The 18,671-nt window shown below is 39.8% G+C and overlaps 1 protein-coding gene across 2 annotated transcripts in view; it reads right to left on the minus strand.

Moving 5' to 3' along the window:
• ror2 (receptor tyrosine kinase-like orphan receptor 2) overlaps nucleotides 1-18,671 on the minus strand; it is a 44,413-nt gene that overhangs the window by 11,422 nt on the left and 14,320 nt on the right. The window contains exons 2-4 of one of the 2 annotated variants that reach the window (XM_037116328.1): nucleotides 9,453-9,524; nucleotides 1,446-1,733; nucleotides 997-1,027 (exon numbers count right to left, since the gene is read on the minus strand). In XM_037116328.1, the coding sequence (XP_036972223.1) occupies nucleotides 997-1,027; nucleotides 1,446-1,733; nucleotides 9,453-9,524 (391 nt within the window). Of the gene's footprint in view, nucleotides 1-356; nucleotides 485-996; nucleotides 1,028-1,445; nucleotides 1,734-9,452; nucleotides 9,525-18,671 lie in introns of those variants that run through there. The other variant, XM_037116329.1, reaches the window with a different exon arrangement.

An 18,671-nucleotide genomic window follows, 5' to 3' on the forward strand; every position in this document is an offset into this window, starting at 1 on the left:
AACAGACATAGACATATTTTTGCATGCCCTTTAGAGCTTTGGGTGAGCACTTCTGTATAGATTTGCAATACTATCCTTCTGATGATACTTATTAACCACCATTTTCAACTCACAGCTGCCTTCAGCATGCTAGCAAGCAATCACTCGAGGCTGCTAGCCTCTCGTTTTCACTCCAGATTGCTAGCTTTTAGCCTTTAGCCTGCACCCTGGCCTACCAGCCTCCAACCTTCACTCTGGCCCGTGCGCCTCCAGCCCTTAGTCCGACCTCCAGCTATCAGCCTGGTTGAGTCTGGTTGACTTTCACCATTTCCCCCCACCACAGCTACTTATAAATGATTTTTTTTTTTTTTTTTTACCTCAGTTCCTTTTAGTCCATGTACTAATCTCCATTCCATTTACCTCAAGAATATCAGCAAGGAAAAGAAAAGTCCACTTTGTTCACTCTGCTAATGCTTGTAATCTGAGTCTCATTCCCTGTTACTCGAAGTCTGTGTTAAAGGCTATAAAGAAGGTACTGACTTAGTCCTGAGTGTCAGTGTCAGCCACCTACTCCTCTGATGGTCCCCATTTGTTCACTTAAGAAATCCCTTGTCGATCCCAGCATCGTCACCATCATTAATAGCTTTTTTTTCCCACCAGTACCATTCCTTCATCCCTCCAACATGTCATGGTTCAGATCCTCATGAAAAACCCAAAACTGACCCTGAAAGACTCAAATTACCCAATTACAAAGTTGTCCAGCTGTCTCACTTTGGAAAAACGTTTTAGTCAGGTTTCAAGACAACGCACAGCACAGTACGGAGCTTTTCTGAAAGCGAACAAAGACCTGCTGGACTCAAGAAACTGCGCTATCCTCCTCTTCTCTATCCACTTGCTCCCTATGGTGCCAATGAAACTTACTCTCTATCTATATCTACCTTGATATAGAGTCTGTTGTTGTACTACATTTATTCACACACTCTGACAAACACAATTTTTTAGAAGAAGTTGACTTACAGCTCATCTGGTCCATGTGTGGGCATCTGTCCTGTAAAATCACAAACAAAAAGTATGGATATAACATTCCAGGCACATAAATATCATACAATGTTTTGTGTAAGTTATGTATTTAGCTGTATTAGTCCAAATGCACCATGGACCACTGTGGATGTTTGGTTACTTACCAAAAGCTCTTAATATACCAGATCTTAAAGTTGTTATGGTGTAAGAAACAGTGAAGAGTTGTGAATATAATCATCAGTCAAAACAAAATGCAAGCTCTCTTCAAAACCTACTAATTTCATTGAGACTTTGCCTGTTTTGTTTTGTCTTTTTTATCAACAATCATAAAAGGAGTGTTTTTACTCAACATATTCAACAATGTATACAAATTCACTTAAACCCTAACATTCAACATTTAGTCCTAAATAACTAAGTCAGTCTAGAAATAGAAATGTGAACTTCACCTAGTTTGACATACAGGACACCTGTGGCTGAGATGACCTTGAGCGAGTTGGATGCGACACACTGATAATAGCCGGTGTCTGTAGTGTCAAGGTCCTGGATGCGGAGCTTGGATCCTGCCTCTGTTTTGCGGATGCTTATCCGTCCCTGCTCCTGGACAACTGGGACGTCGTTCTTCAACCAGCGGATGGAAGGTCGTGGGTTGCCTGACACTTTGCAGTGCAGTGTGGCTGTCTGACCCTGGAAGTGGGTAATGTTGTTGACTGGCTCCACAAACTCCAGATAATAACCTAGAGGGGATTGTACAGAGTCGAGTTAAAGGTTAAGGAAGCAGAAGAAATCAATATATTTATACAAGAAACACACCTTTCTTAATCAAACCATTTCAAAATCATCCCAATGCAATCAATTATCCCAAGTTCATTATAACACGAAACTAAGAGGGGTATCTGTTCTAATAATAATAAAAAAAAACAACCTTTGTCCATAACTTCACATTACAGACCAGGAAGGACAGAGGAAGAACACCCAAAACACATCATGAGATTAATGTACATGCCAATGATATACTGTTGTTGTTACAGAACCTTTACTCATCATCATCAGAAACACTTAAACTTATAAGCATACTTAAATCTACATGAACATAATTACTAATTAATGTGATCACTCCATTAACAGGCAATAATCATCCGTCCTTCCATTTCCTCATAGCAGTTGGGATGTGGCAGCCTACACACGACTTATCCCTTTATGCACAGTCACCTGACATTAATAATTCACCCAGACTGTCTGAAGCCCTTGTTACTCAGAGATCCTGCATTATTGTCCTGCAAATAGCACGCCGGCATTGCAGCATCAAAAGAGGCGTGACGGTTCAGATCAGATCAGTCTGGAGGGCTGACCATTGTGGTGATGTTTTTCTGTACAAGTTGCAGAACGAAACTGTCACCCCATTCCGCCTCTGTAACTTTCACATAGATGGAGATGCAGAATATCAGTGCAAGACTCCCACCTTGAAGATGTAGTGTTAATAGGGCTAGAGTTGGTCAGTCTTAACTTCACCCCACTACTTAAAATAATTACTGATAACATCCTCTGTGGGATTAACCGTTCACTCTCCATCATGGGCAGAACAGCGACCATTAGAATGATTCCTAAAAGAAACTAAGACACTAAGAATTAAATTGCAACCTTGAGTCATTACATTTTAGGAAATCAACTTCAATACATATTCAAATGGGTCCACCCCAACCAATCAGATAACACTTGGTTGAATATAAAACAGACCGTTTGTAGGAGTAGTCCGGTCTGAGATCTACTATTTCTATTGAACACCCTCTTGTTTCAGAACTTTAACAATATCAGTGATTCTGATATCACAAGCTCTACTTTTACACCATCTAAACTTAACCCCGTCTGGAATTATCCTGATCTTCCAACCAACCCAAAAACTGTTTTGGCATCAGGAACAATTATTAGTCCAATTTGGCCATCAATAATAATTAATGATTATCAAGGAGAAATTATTAATTATGATAAATATCGAAGATCTAATTTACACCAGATTGCCCCAAAGGAAGAAGGGAAAAGATGGCCAATTCAATGATTCACTCTCATAAAAGGTACTTAACTGTCAGTTTGCAACTCTGATTAATAATCAATTTAATAACTACAACCAAAATTAACATAACAGCTAGTAATGGTCGAAGGATTTCGGAGTTTTTAGGTTTTAGATTAGAGGTTGCAACACTCATTCTTGTAGACGACACGTAGGTTCAAGTGTCTTTAACACAAACAAACAAAAAAAAACCCAATTTAACTAACATGTACGTATCTGTGTGTGTGTGTGTGTGTGTGTGTGTGTGTGTGTGTGTGTGTGTGTGTGTATGTGTGTGTGTATGTGTGTGAGAGAGACAAATGGTAGCTCAAAACTGGGTGTCTTGGGAGTCCTCATACCTGGGTCTGACTTGACCTTCCAGACACAGGTGTCTTTATACTGCAGTCACTTGAGACACATGCACTGCAGTGAGGTGATCTCCATTTCACCAATTGTGAGACGACCAGCACCAATTGGACCTCTGTTGAATTAGGTCAGTCACTTTAAGCGCAATGAATATGTATGCAAACACTAATTAAATTAAAAGGAAAAAAACTCAATTAATTAAAAAACAGTATATTTTTGCTGGACACCAAAGCACAGTGAACCATTCAGCCAAGGAACGGAGCAGATAGGAGTCAGATACCGAAACAACAATCAAACACTCAATTTTTTTCTGTTTAATGGCTGCTTTCAGTATCTTTTCCAGGTCTTTAAAATTCAAACATTTTATGACAATTGCTCTAAGCGCTGAGGACCTATTCTGTTAATTTGGTGTTGCTGATGTACTTTCCCTAACTGGGGCAGGATGTCAACTATTATAATAGATATGTGTTTTCCCTGGGCAAAGTTATTGCAACACGTCAACAGCATGCCATAACCATAAGTAATCCAACTATAGGAATATAACTGTTGCTTTGCCAAATTGAATTTCTCCTACTGGGGATCAATGATGGTACATCTGCCTTATCTCAATTACAAGGACCAACCAAAAATAATGTAATACATGGCTCTGAGATTCAGTCTTGCTCTTCAGTCAGTCAAAGTAACAGATTTTTACAGTACTCCCTTGCAGTTGTCCAGAATACTGTATAATGACATATATAACAGAAAACATTTGGGGGTGCAGAAGTACTGATAAACACACACACACACGCAGAAAGATATACACACAGACACAGATACACACTACCCTGGCCCCCTAGCTCCTAGTAATAGATGGAGTAGTTTATGCAATGGAAAAACAGAAATATGTGCCCTGCTTCCTATCCTCGCCACAGCAGAGCTCTCCACAGAGCAGGCTTCAGATTAGTGATGTCATCACATAGCTCTTTAATTATAACATCTTGATTTCATCTAGGGATGTACTGGAACTGTGTGTGTGTGTGTGTGTGTGTGTGTGTGTGTGTGTGTGTGTGTGTGTGTGTGTGTGTGTGTGTGTGTGCGTGTGTGTGCGTGCATGTGTGCGTGATTTGTAATAAAAAAAACAAATAGTTCAATCTTTGACTAGTGGACTTTTGGACCCCGCTGTAGTTATTCATGAAATGTATTTTTTAATGGAATAATACCAATACTCAAATTAACTGAATGGACTTCAGGAGTCACATTGAGGACCTCTCTCCTTTAACCATCACAGGAGAAATCCTCCTAGAGATTTGGACACTTATCATAGGCACTATATGGACCTTTGACTCTGTGACTTGAAGATCAGATCACCGGAGACCCACATCACAGAGAACCTTGCATAGAAAATCATCTCCACTGTTCTGGTCAAAAAGGCTCAACTGCAACTCCACTTTTTATGGACACTTAAGAAAACCCTGCAGTCCACAGGTCTGCTCAAAGCCTTTGATCACTGCTCAAGAGTATACCAACACACTGTTTTACAGCATGTGTGCAAAATGCACAGAAGCAGACAACAAAACACAAAAATATAAATCAGACTCAACCTAACGCACTGCATGACATGACTTTGTGGGACATAAAGTGCAATATCCTTGACTTTCATAAACATTGTGCAGTACTGATTTTTTTATATGCATAATGTACAATAGCATTGGGTTTTCACATACAGTGATCAGCGTAAATGAGTACACCCCCTTTGAAAAGTACAATTTTAAACCATATCAATGAACACAAAAACAATCTCCAAAATGTTGAATATACAGAAGTTTAATATAACATCTATTAAACTTATAACATGAAAGTAAAGTCAATAACATAACTTAGATTACATATTTTTCAGTTTTACTCAAATAAGGGCAATGCAAAAATGAGTACACCCCACAACAAAAACTACTAAATCTAGTACTTTGTATGGCCTCCATGATTTTTAATGACAGCATCAAGTCTTCTAAGCATGGCATGAACAAGTTGGAATTTCCGTCGGGGACGGCACCCATGCATGCCATTCCTCTGCAGTGTACGCCGTATTGTGTCATGGGAAATAGTCACCCCAGTGGCTTTCTACTTCCTTGGATAACTGCAGTGAACTTGCATGCCGATTTTCTTTAACTCCTCTCATCAGAAGACGCTCCTGTCGAGGTGTTAACTTCCGTGGACAACCTGGATGTCTCTCTGAGATGGTTGCAGTTCCATCTTTTTTAAGTTTTTGTACCACTTTTGCTACAGTATTCTGACTGATAAGTAAAGCTTTGCTGATCCTCTTGTAGCCTTCACCTTTGCGGTGTAAAGAAATGAATTTCTTTCTCAGGTCTTGAGACATTTCTCTTCCATGTGGTGCCATTGCTAATAACATAAAATGGGAAGGGATTTTCTACACACTTTTATAGTCAACTGTCTGCTGGACACCTGTGTAATGAATAATTAGACTCACCTGTGGTTGATTATTGTTAAATTAGACATTTGTAGTCTAAAATTTAGTCTTGCTCCATAGACTTTCAGAGGGGTGTACTCAGTTTTGCATCACCCTAATTAGAGTAAAACTGAAAATTTAGTTCTCTAAGTTATATTATTAACCTTACTTTCATGTTATAAGTTAAACAGATGTTATATAAATCTTAGTCTCGTCAGCATTTTGGAAATTGTTTTTGGTGCATTGAGATATTGTTTAAAATATTACTTTTTGAAGGGGGTGTACCCATTTACACTGAGCACTGTAGGTAATGTGCAACAACATTTATTTTTCATATATGATGCTTGATGTGTTACCAATTTGCTCTTTTGCTCTTTATACTTGTATCTGTATTCATTTCTAATAGGTTTGTGTCTGTATGTGTGCATGTGAAATGCATAATTGTTAGGCATTACACCGCAAATTTCATTGCCTTAACTGTCATTGCACGTAGTTGTAAATTCTGTTCTTTTCTATACCTATAATTACAATTACAGCAAGGATGAAATATTTGTGAATAATTGCATTTAAAGCTCTGCAGAGGTTCCTCTCTGTTCTAAAGAATAATTCTGAAATATTAATGAAAACTGTTACTGCTCAGTGCTCAATTTGGTCCCTGAAGAACTGGTGAATACAAACAATTCTCATTTAGTGACATTCCATTTCTCTACCCTGATACTAAACAGACTATGTTGGCGCAGTGTTCAAGGTTACCCTCCAACTATATTAAGATTGATGCTCAGAGGCCAGCAGGCCACACTCGGCATACTCATTACATCATTTAACAATGCCAGGACAGGAGAGATGACATTAAATATTACACAAAATGTATTTGATTGTAACAAAGGAGGTGCCGAAAACCTGTGAGACGGGTGCCAGACACTACAACTATAATATTGACACAGACAATATTATGCCCGCCAAAAACGTGTGCCATTAAGCCTATATATTTTTCTGAAGAAAAAAAAAATAACCGAGGAGACACTGCATCTCCCGGATCTCAGCGGCTTTCCAGTTGCTCATTTTGATGACGGCGGATGAAGTGATGGACTGACTGCTGTGATCAGCCATTTCCTGGTTTTAAATCTCCCCGGCTGTGGGTTGCACAACAGTGTATGTCATCGATACATCTGCCTATCTCATGCAATTGCCGCAACATCGACAGCTCGGATTTACATAGCAGTGGAGGTGGAAATCAGTGTACCCTCCAAGGCGTCAAACTGGCAAACCAAAACAGACCCCCAATTTACCGCCTTCTGTCTAAATCCGCGGACCTAGCCGCAAAAAGGATGGCCAATTGACTCTGAGTTTAACCCACTTGTGGGTTGTTGATCCATCCGGCCTTCATTCAGGTTGCTAGGCCTAAGTTAGTCCAGGTATGAATGGTTGTTAAGCTGTCTGGGGAGAGAACTCAGTACTGCATTGTCGGTCTTCATGTCTTCAGTACATGAAAATGCAGAAAAGTTATTTTGCTGGGTCCCAAACATCTCAGAGACACATTATCTAATGATATAGCTACTCTGGGCATCACTAGTCTGGCCTCCAGCACCGTGGTAAGGAATCTGGGATTAATCTTTGAACAGGATTTGTCCTTTAATTCCCACATGTTTAAACATATTTTAAAGACTGCGTTCTTTCGCAAAAAGCAGGAACATCCTATCTCAAAAACATGCAGAAAAGGTAGTGCTTTTGTTACGTCATGGCTGGATTATTGCAATTCCCTTTCATCAGGCTGACCGACTAGTCTCTGGCATCCTGTAAAACACAGAATAGAATGTAAAATCCTCCTCCTCACATACATAGCCTTTATAGCCAGGCATCAGCATACAGTATCTTCAAGAGGACATAGTACCATACTATCAGACTCTCTCAACCAGTGACCGCAGGTGGTTGCCCACCATTCAGTCCAGTTCTGCTCACCCCATCTCCGCCACCATGACTGCCATGCAATATGTATAGTAACATTCATAGATTTCTTCTGAATTGATTTTACTCATCATCATTAAAGGTGTAACCTAAAAAAGTATATTATGGTGAGTAAGGGTGTCATGATGTCGATTTTAAATCGAAATCGATTGAAATTAAGTCACAATCTCGAACTTCGAATTAAAAAATACTAGCTAAGCCAGTAGCTACTGGCTACAGCCAGCAAAACGACAGCATGGTGTTACACCATTCCTGTTCAGCTCCCGGACCGTGGTCGGGAAGCACAGGGGAGATGATTTCCTCCAGGGCTGAAGTTTGTATTTACCTTCAGGGTGAACTACTTTCACGTGTTAAGCTGGTCAGGAAATAATACCTGGGAGCTTTGCTGTATCTGGAGGAGCCGTCGCCTTTATTTACAGCCAAACTGCAGACTATATTGTACACTTTATTGCTGTCGCTACTATTCCTTTCGATTCTCCTTCCTCTCCCATTCATTCACTGTTCACACGTACGCACACTCCCTTACACCTTACGCACCGCCTTAAATGGCTGACTGGGGGCAGGTGACCGAGCTTGTTTACCGGGCACTGAGGGGCCGTCCACATGGAAACGCTTTTGTGTGTAAACGCTCGTTTTGCATCGTTTTGGCAGATTGTCCACATGGATCCTGTAAATGCACTTTTTTAAAACCTGGTTTCAGGGTGGAAAAATCCGAAAACGCTGCCCTTGCGTTCTCGTGTGCATGGCGAATCCGCATACTTTATGTATCGATGACGCCATCGGCCCACCCCTCAACCTCTAGCCTTCGAGCTCTTAACCCCACGACATCTCACAACAACAACAACAACAACAACAACGGCGGACTACATGCTTGTGTTCATGCCGCAGAAGATATTGAGCCTATCATGGTTACTAGGGCAAAATATTCTGCTCCTCTGCCACTACGCTGAGCAACAAGCGGCTGAAAAGTGGTTAACTAAGTGCCCCCACACTCCGCCCAGACATCCAACTGCCTTATCGACCACCCTCCAACCACTCTGTTGCCTCTTGTCTGACCTGTTCAGCAGAAAAGTTGCCGCCCCTCCCACATCCCTGATTTGCTAGCACATCGCCAATCAGAGTACCCAATGACTCAGACATCCGACAGCCAACACCCTTAGACTTCGCATGTTCAGTCGGAGCAGACAACGTCCGCGCGGCTCGGGAAGCTTCTGACGCAGCTGAACACAACGAACATATTTGTTCGCAACCTCGTCCGAGTCTCTCCAAACGCTTCAGACATCCAACGGTTGGGCCGGTGTGTTCCTGGCTTTAGTATAACACAAAGACTGAGAAGAGTGGTGAGCAGCTAGCCTGCCTACCATGTAATTCAAACAGAGCTTTTAGTTTTGGCCTCTGTTAAAAAACAAACAAAAAAAAAAAAAAGTGCCAAACCTGACAACCTCAGTGTGATGAGTCACTGTATCTGGCTGTTGTTCAGCACAGACCTCCCTGTGATACATTTTTACATCTCTGTTTTTGTATAGATTTAACAGATTACATACAACTAACTGATTAGCAAGCTTTAGATGTTTGTGAGGGTGATTTTTTTAAGAGTTCAGAAAACAAAATGAAAAGTATTTGTCTTACCTTCAGTTGTGGGCGCAGCTCCACTCTGAGCCTCAACCACCCCATCTGTATCCACTGGCAGACCTCGATCAGCTGGTAAGAATTAGAGAGGATAGATGAGTAAACACAGAAGACTACAAAGTTTATCATAGACAATAATAAAAAAAATAGTGCTGGACAAAAGGAACAACTACAACTATTTAGAAAGGGTTTGCTGCATAGGAGGTAACACTTTAAAAATGTTAAAGTTTTTCATGCAGGTAGTTCTTTGAAAAGCCATTGGACCATTAATATCCATCCTCTTGGTGCTCAGGATCATTCAGGGTAATTGGCATATAACTGTAATGTGTTTAAAGTTGACAGTGTGGTGTGTGCTCAAAAACTGCCCAAAAATGTAAATAATTCATCCTTTGTGCAGAATGAATGTGCTCAGTAAAATCCATGGCAACATCTCTATTGACTTGAGGAGGAAATTTTGATTTGATAGTGATGCTAGAAGAACGAAGGAATTAATGAATGTTCTAGCCATTTTTTTTTAGTTAACCTGTTATGAATGTCTTAGGCATGGGATTTTCTTATAACATGGCACTGGACCAATGCTTACGGATCATTTGAATTATCGGACATCCTTCTCTAGGGACTTTGACTACTTATGATGAATTCTAATAGTTTCAATTAGTTTCCATGAGTTTCAATTTACAGAGGTATCAGCTGTGCAACCTTACTGCTAGATGCCACTAAAATTAGGAGTATAATATGGGGCAATAACAAATACAAAACTTGATAGGTACTGTAGTACTAAATCAAGGTGAATGATATTGGCGTTGGATTGAATCATGCTAAGAAGTGTGTGACACAGTGTTATTTTATCACTGGCCACAAGGTGACTCTGCTGGTACCATGTTTCAATATGTCAAACACATGCTGTGGAGGACTTGTGTGCTAAGTTTCATTTTCTTAAAGACAACAGATTCACAGAAATATGTTGTTTCTGAAGTGCCTCCTGGGTGTAGAATTCTACACTTCAAAATCTGATTCTAATCGGATTAAAAATGGATGAGTTAGGGCCTGTCAAGTGCATAACTAATTACAGACAAATGGTGACTGATGAGATGAGAGAAAAATGAGAGTTGGAACTTAAGACTGCCATGACATACATGTTCCTTACAACGGCATGTTAGCTTTTGGTCACAACAGCAGTAAAAGTAACAGCACATATCTCCTAGACATGCTTCACATTTTAGCATTGGAACCACATTTATAGCTCCGAGCAAGAAGGACCAGAAGTGTGCCAATAAAGGGGAAGAAGAAAATCAATAAAGATAAGAGCTGAGTAAATGTAACACTCTTACATACCACCCTGACACTGTATTTGTATATAGAGAACAGCTTGTTATATTCAGTTAAAAAAACTAATTCTGAGTTTATATGATTACCTCATTTATATTGAAAATACTAAAACTACCGTACTTCTGATTAGTTTGGATATAATAATATAATGAACTTTCTCCTCAGCCACACTCAGTACTCATTATAAACGTAACACTTACTATAGGTAAGATTATTGGACACAAAATGATTGTTGTTGTAAATGTTAAATGTCAAAGGCAATAATTAATCAAATTAATTACAAAAAAGAATACAAAAAGATCTCTATTTTGTTTCCTTTGACACTCTTGATTGCAGACTGTATTGAACACTGCGGCCTCTAGGAGGCACTATTTAATTTTGTCTTTTTAAGTAGTTGCTACCTCCAGATAACATTGAGCCCACTTATACACCATGCAACCTACAACCCAGTAAAGTAGTATTCTGTCACATAATAAAGTCTTGCTTTGTGAATACTCAAAACCTGTGTTGAGCTTTATACAGCCTGGTAACAAGGACCACATCAGGCTGCGGCTCGGACTGAATACATGTATCCACGGCCTAGGAAAATAAGTGTTTGGGGGCTATAGGTAGCCAGAGCTGAATAAGATTCCTGGCTGCTGCATTCCAATAGCCTGCTGTCTCCATCGTGAAAGGGCCCTTTGAGAGCTGAAAGGCCAGGCCACTGCTGCATCTAGTGGGGTTTTGACTGAGGGCCTTCTGGCACACCTCAACACTTCGTTGCCCCTCCAGTTAAACTACTGTGATTGTGTGTGTGTGTGTGTGTGTGTCTGTGTGTCTGTGTCTGTGTGTGTGTTTTAAATGTCGGTAACTCCGCTAATAATCAGCAATAAACTCCTTTCACATTGCCAGTGAATTTTTCTGTTTTGTTTTTTTTTCCCCCCTTGTTTGTTGTTGTGAACGTGCTGGAGAAAGCAGCAGATCATACACCTCATCAGACGACATCCTGACCCAGGGGTAAGTCCTGATAATATACATTCACATTGCACACAAATGCCTGATGTTAGTGGGTATAAGTGGGTTTTTGGCCAGTGTGAAAAGTCAGAGGCAGAAATTGTCATGAAAAAACTAATCTAATGAACAAATAAACCGAAACCTGCTGTGCACATTCTCATCGGCAGCATAACTTGTTTACTTTGATGGAGCACAATGATTCAAAATAAGTTTGTAAAGCATTTTTCGACATTTAAAAAATAACAAAATAGACTGTAGCCTGTGTAAGTTCACAGAAAATCTACAAGACTTCCTTGTCAAACCCACTCAGAATTTTTTTTAAAGGAATTTTAGGGAATATTCAAATATTGTTCCCCCTCTGTGAGATCCGCAATGTTTTCACATAAAAGCTGAGGTTATCTCATTATCATTACAATGCTTTGTCTACTGTACTCTTTACATCAGGATATTTGTGGTCCCATAATGCCTATAGATGAGATCAGCCATATGTCATGAGCCTGTCAGCAGAATGACCACGCCCCCACTCTGGGTGAAAACAAACTCTGTGGACGTATTAAATGAAAACAGTCATACTCCTGCCTTTCTCTATTCCACATTGCACTATTCTCACCCCTGAAGCTCAGCCCTGCCTGACCCGGCCCAGCTGACTTCCTGTTGGGTGAGGACTGTGGAATCTGAATTCTGTGCTGAGCTCCTGGCACTATGTAATTGCATCCTCTTATTTATTTATTTTTCCTCATTTGTACTGAATTGTTTCCTGTTTTTTTTGTTGTTGTTGTACTGTTGTTATGTGCGGTGTCCTTGAGTGCTTTGAACAAAATGCATTATCATCATCATCATCATCATCATCAGGGCCCGAGCAGGGAACCTGCAATGTCCCTATTATCTTTTCCCTATAAAAGCCCCTAGGGCCCTGTGCAAAACTTTACGTAATGACCACAAGGTGGCGCTCTTTAAATTAAAGTAATTTATATCTCCACATTGGTTCACCGGATTAACGTGAAACTTAGTACATTTATTATCAGTGCCTTCCTGAGCACAGCTGACAAAGGGTTTACCGATCCGCCACTAGGTGGCACTCTGGTGGCCGTCTAATTTAATATTTGACACTGTGCCCACACCATTACATTTATGGAAATGAAATTCATAGAGGTGCTATATAATGGCCCCTGTGACTTACATACCAAAAATGACCAGCAGGTGGCGATATTCTCAATGCAAAAGCGTTTTTAGCCCCTAACTCCTATGTAATGTCTCACAATGTTGAACCTTATATCTACATGTTCCCTCAATTCAGCTGAATTGTGTGGTGAATGCCATGCCCACTTTCGCGCTAACTTTCCATTCGCAAAATCATGACAAATGAAAAACCAACGTTTTCAAACTCCTCCTAGATGATTTGACCAATTTGCATCAAACTGTAGCATCTGTGGACCCTCCTGACAAAAAGTTATCAAAAGAATTTTGATAGTCAATAAAATGCCCAAAATATAAAACAACAAATTCCTGCATATGGTGTTGAAAGCAGACAATCTTGCACATCTTTACAAAATACTGTCTGATTATCACGTAAATGTTCATAATTGTGTTCCATGAACTGATGAGGCTTTGTGTGAAATTTGGTGCAAATCGGCCAATAGGTGGCGATCTGGTCACAGTCTGATTAGTTTGAATGGAAAGTAAATGGGAAAATCTTAAAATCCTCTTCAAAACTAATCAACTTTCAACCTCTTCTTGTGCTTCATGCTTTGAGCTACAGATACCATTCCATGTTTTAAAGAGTCAGAAGACCTTGAACTGTTGGGCATGTATTCAGTTTTTTAAAATCTTTTATGGTTTTCAAATCATTACAGTTATAGTTTATATAAGGACTTTTAGGCTGTCTTCTGATGTTATAATGGGTGTGTATTGTGTGAGCTAGAATGTGTGACATCATTGCTACAGTGTAGAGCAGCTCGAAGAACTGGAGAAAAAATTCTCCTCAGCTTGATTTGGATCCCACATGTTTTACTTCCCATAGACACTATATACATAGAAATGTAGGACGTCTTGTTGGCTTTCAGCTGATGGTCCTATTTCAGATATACGACTTACACTTTTGGCTGTAGAAGTCCTAGAGCGACAAGCACTCCAGCAGCTCCCCCATAAGCCGTAATGTTAATTTTGAGCCTAGGTTTCTGGAGGAGAGCAGACAGTACTTGTTTTGTCTCTCGCTCTGCCACCATCATTTTTCACTCTCCAGAAATAAAACATGACATCACAGATTTCAGCAATGTCTCCTGTTACTCAAAATCTAAATATTTTGGCGATAACATTACATTTTTTTCAAAATTGTTCACCTTTTTAAGCTCTTTCAGCTCTCTTACTTTTTAGCTTTCATCATGCAGCACACCCAGTTAGTTAATCAGTTCTTCTGGCTGGATTCTCTGGATGTTTTTCAAGATCTCCCATACAGACTCCCAAGAACAAGCACAGTAAGATGGAACTTCCATATCTGTGCCATGAACACTGTGTTTGAGCATGAATGTGACATCATCCAGTGTTTTGAAACCATCAGGGGAGTTTTAGCCTACCACTCTGTGGAAAGCTTGAGGGTTTGTGCGGCTACTGGACGATGATACTTTTAGCTTCTTCCTGAAACTATTTCATTGCATTATGCCTTGTGTGGACATTTTCTTCAGCCAGCTCAAGAGGCGGACCATCAACTCAGTCTTTGTCCGGGGAATCATGCGGTAGTACACACACTTTTTCTGACTTCAGCATACGTTATTTAATACCAGCGGGAGCAGGCCACCAAATTATAAAGGAACAGCTTCTTCATTGGGTGTAGAAGCCCTGATGGCAGCATGCCCCAAAGTGCGTGGACTGCGAGAGCCCGTTCAATGCTGCTTGCAGCTTTAATTATTTATTGTTGTTGCATTTGTAAAGTATTATGTGTTCCACTCACTCATCACAGAAAAACAAGAGCTGGAACTGAATACTGCCATGATACACATTTTCTTTACAAGTGTTATGACTGTAAAAAAGAATATTCAAAATGTTTAGTTTTTCTTAACCTTAAATATAGGTCTGACATGTATTGACTTATATCTGAGATGTCATTACAGCTTGTTTTAAATCCCCCTAACACAGCTACTGTAAATAAGAAGTGTTTAGACTTTTTGAGTAGATAATGACAAAAAGATCATTAATATGTACTAGTTAACCAGAACATTTATCTTAGCTTGTCATAAAAGAAAATGGAATATCAATGTGTTGTAGCCACACAGGCTGTGTCCGTGGGGTTTTAACCCCCCCCCCCCTTAAAATACTCCTGTGTTTCCACTACTCAGTGCATCTGATGCTGTTTGGTGTTCTTAGGGATACACTAATTCTTTGTGTTGTCTTGTTGTGTCATTCACCTATCTATCTACCCTACCTACCTACCTATCCATTTTTTATTCTTTTCTATATTTGTGTCCGACAAGTAGCAACCTTCAGATCAAGTCTAAATTAATAAGTATATTTTTTAATATAAATTTTATAATTTTTTCTTTAAGGATGATGATAGAAAAAATAGTAAATTCATAGTCTCCTAAACCAGTTAGAGGTGCATTTTGCAAGATATGTTAGAGGTAGCTTGTTATTTGGGTTTCACTTGCTGTACTGTTTGATTCAGTCTCATTGCTCCTCATTTCCAGTAGCAGCAATTTAGTGAAATAAGAGCTGATACCTTTCTCAGAAGTTGATGGACACCAAATCACAGCTAATTAAGTTTATACCGACATTTCTTTCCAAATATATAAACATCAACACTTCATTGCTTAAGAATGGCTAAACACACCTCATGACATTTATACTAAAAAAAGAGTGCTACTGACTGTCTCTCTCTGTCTAAACTGCTGCTTCACACACTGCATAGCCACAAGGCTACATCCCCTTGGCGCCCCCAATATATTTATCTTGGAATGAATGACAAGTCCTTTAAAAACTGTTAATGTGCAGCCACTTTTTGAGGTGATCAGTTTATAACAGTAGTGCAACAGCAACTTAAATAAATATAGTAGGGCTGTAACGATACACTAAACTCACGATTTGGTTTGAATCACGATTTTTGACCCATGGTTCGATACAAACCTCGATTTTCTTTTGAAATACAGAAGTGCCTCATATGTGCCTTCCCGAAATTAACTCATATGGGCTTAATGACACACCTCTTCAGCGAACATAATATTAAATACCACAACGATTATTATTTGGTCCCTCAGTCAAGGATTAGTCAGGGGTGGAAAGATATTCACATAATTTACTTCAATAAAAGTTCTAATACCACACTTTGAAAATAGTCCACTACATAGTCCCACACCTTATTTTAGTAAACATAAATACTATATTATGAGCCACATTTACTTTAAGTATCAAAGTAAAAGTAGTTATTATGCAGTTATATGTTCCCTGTCAGTATTTTCCACTTAAATCTGATGGTTTTGAAATAACATTACAGCTGCATTCATGTGTACTGCTGCATTAATTTACATGGCTCACAGGTCAGGTATATCAGACCTGTGCTTAGGTCCTCAGGGAGGCCACGACTGGCTCTGGCTGGATTAAAAAAATAAAAAAATAAAAAAACTCTTATTAATGCAGACCTAATGTTGATGTTAAGGGGACACTATGCTTCAAATTAAGTGCTTTTTGGATTGCCAAACAGTCTGTGAAAACTCCTCCTTCAGCACCTTTCCGATGTAGGAGGGGAATGTCTACAAGCATGCCCACATACTTTTGAAGCAAGCTGAACTTAAAAGGCACCCAACATCTGTAATTTGCTAAGGCATTAACTCAAACCACAATCACCTGAAATGTCAATATTTATCTGAATCTTTCCAAACATGCACTGAGAATTTCCAGCTATACAGGAAAAGATTCTGAGACTACAGCACTAGGCTACAACATAAATCATGTCCAGCTGTGACAACTTTTGTCACACAGATTCCATCACTCTGTGTCATCTGGGCATAAACACACATAAAACAAGTTTACAGTCTTCCAGACATTGTAAGTCTATCATGGCACTTTACTGATTGTCAGATGGTATCACTTACCTGCAATGGAATTTTCACTTTACTGACTCTAATGCTATCTGCCCACCATCTGAGCCGTGAACACAGGGGTAACTTCACCCCCTTGACTGAGTTAAAACAACAATAGCCGTCTCATAAAAAAGCAGGAACTTCTTTCAGATATTTAGCCATTTGGGGGCTCAAAGACAATAAAAGAGACTGGAAAAGTTGCAGTGTGGGACAAGCTGAGTCATTTCTAATTTTTGGAACTCTATTAAGTGTGAGCATACCAAACTAGGTCTCTGGAAAACTAGGGTCAGCCATGAAAAAAAGCTTTCGGATGCATTAAAACAAAGCTCGAGAGTCAACTGTTTATCTTTCTCCAGACCAGCTCTTCGTCATTCTTTCCCTCACCCAAACAGTCTGAGGCAATAGCAAGAATGTGGAGCTGGAGATACCAAATAGCAGAATACTACCAAGGTTTGGCTGTGAACAAACAAGAAATGTATGTTCCCATTTTCCTTAAAAATGTTCTTCTTTGGCCCATGTCACTGAACTATGACAAACAAAGCATCTGCTATAGGAGGATGGAAAGGCTATTTGTTTAAAAAGCCTGTTGCTAACATTATTTCCGCAGGATCATGGCAGACATTAAAGGCCAACCACTGCAGATGAACAGATGAATCAGCAAACAACAACTAATAAAATGTTACCATTATCTTTTCAGTGCTTTGTTTTACCATTTTGCTAGAGTTGTAAACACTATTTTTTTTTTAATTCTAATTTCTCAGGCCTACAGAATTGATAAAACCCAAAACAATCAAATTAGACATTAAAGCGTGATATGCTTTAGGGTGTGGCTACGTTGTGATTGGCAAGTTGCAAACATGGCTTGTCCTACAGATCCAGTAAGGATGGACGTGTTACATACGTGGACGTGTTACATGTCTTGCTCCAAAATACCTACAAGGTGAATGCCTTAAAAGCTCAAAACCCTACTCCACAAGTCCATGGAGCCAAATTGATGCAGGAGGACCAGAAATGCTAAGCATGACAGTGTCACAACTGTGGAAGATGCAGTCAAAAAACCTCCTTAGTTTGCAGTTGAGATCAAAATGCAGGCTAAGTTCAAAGATGGGTATGGCTTGCATAAAAGGGCCAGGACTAGCGCTGGGTGGTATGACCAATAATGTATATCACTGTATATGGCGGTATTTTTTTTTCATGCATAATCAGCTGTTCACAGCATTTTCTGCTGGTTGAGAGAGGAATTACCAGCCCCTTTTAGATAGAAAAAGCAGCACATTTGCTGCAAGGTAAAGGTTGCACTCTGCCGCCCTGTCTATCTAAAAGTGAGGTTTATTATTTCTTCTTTCCCAAAAAGCCGCCACTGGTGTAGGCGTAATTATGTGATGTGACCTGAAGCACGAAGTTGGACATGAACAGTGACATACAACATATGCATCGGAAGAAATGTGGCGACACTTGTTAGATTTACTTAATTATAGACCTGTGGCCCATATTCTCACCTCCTCAGTCACACACACACTGATGTTAAACCCCTACTATTAAAGGAAGCGTGCAGCAGAGCACCTCATGTTAGCTGCCTCAAGTCACAGACAGCTAACAGGAAGCAGGTCGAATTTGTCTTCAAAATAAGAGCTTTACATTGCACCCCATAGGAGTTTAGAACTGAGTTCCTAGCGGGGGCTTTTAATTTGAAAGTAGCGATCATTAGTAGCTTGCCGCTACAACAACAAGCTGACAGCTACAGAGACCAAGGAGATGCTAGCATCTCTCGGCTCTCAGGAGAGATCTCAGCAGCTTTCCAGTTGCTCATCTTGACATCTGCGGATGA

This window comes from Acanthopagrus latus, chromosome 12 (genome assembly GCF_904848185.1).
Source record: "Acanthopagrus latus isolate v.2019 chromosome 12, fAcaLat1.1, whole genome shotgun sequence".
Lineage (NCBI taxonomy): Eukaryota > Metazoa > Chordata > Actinopteri > Spariformes > Sparidae > Acanthopagrus > Acanthopagrus latus.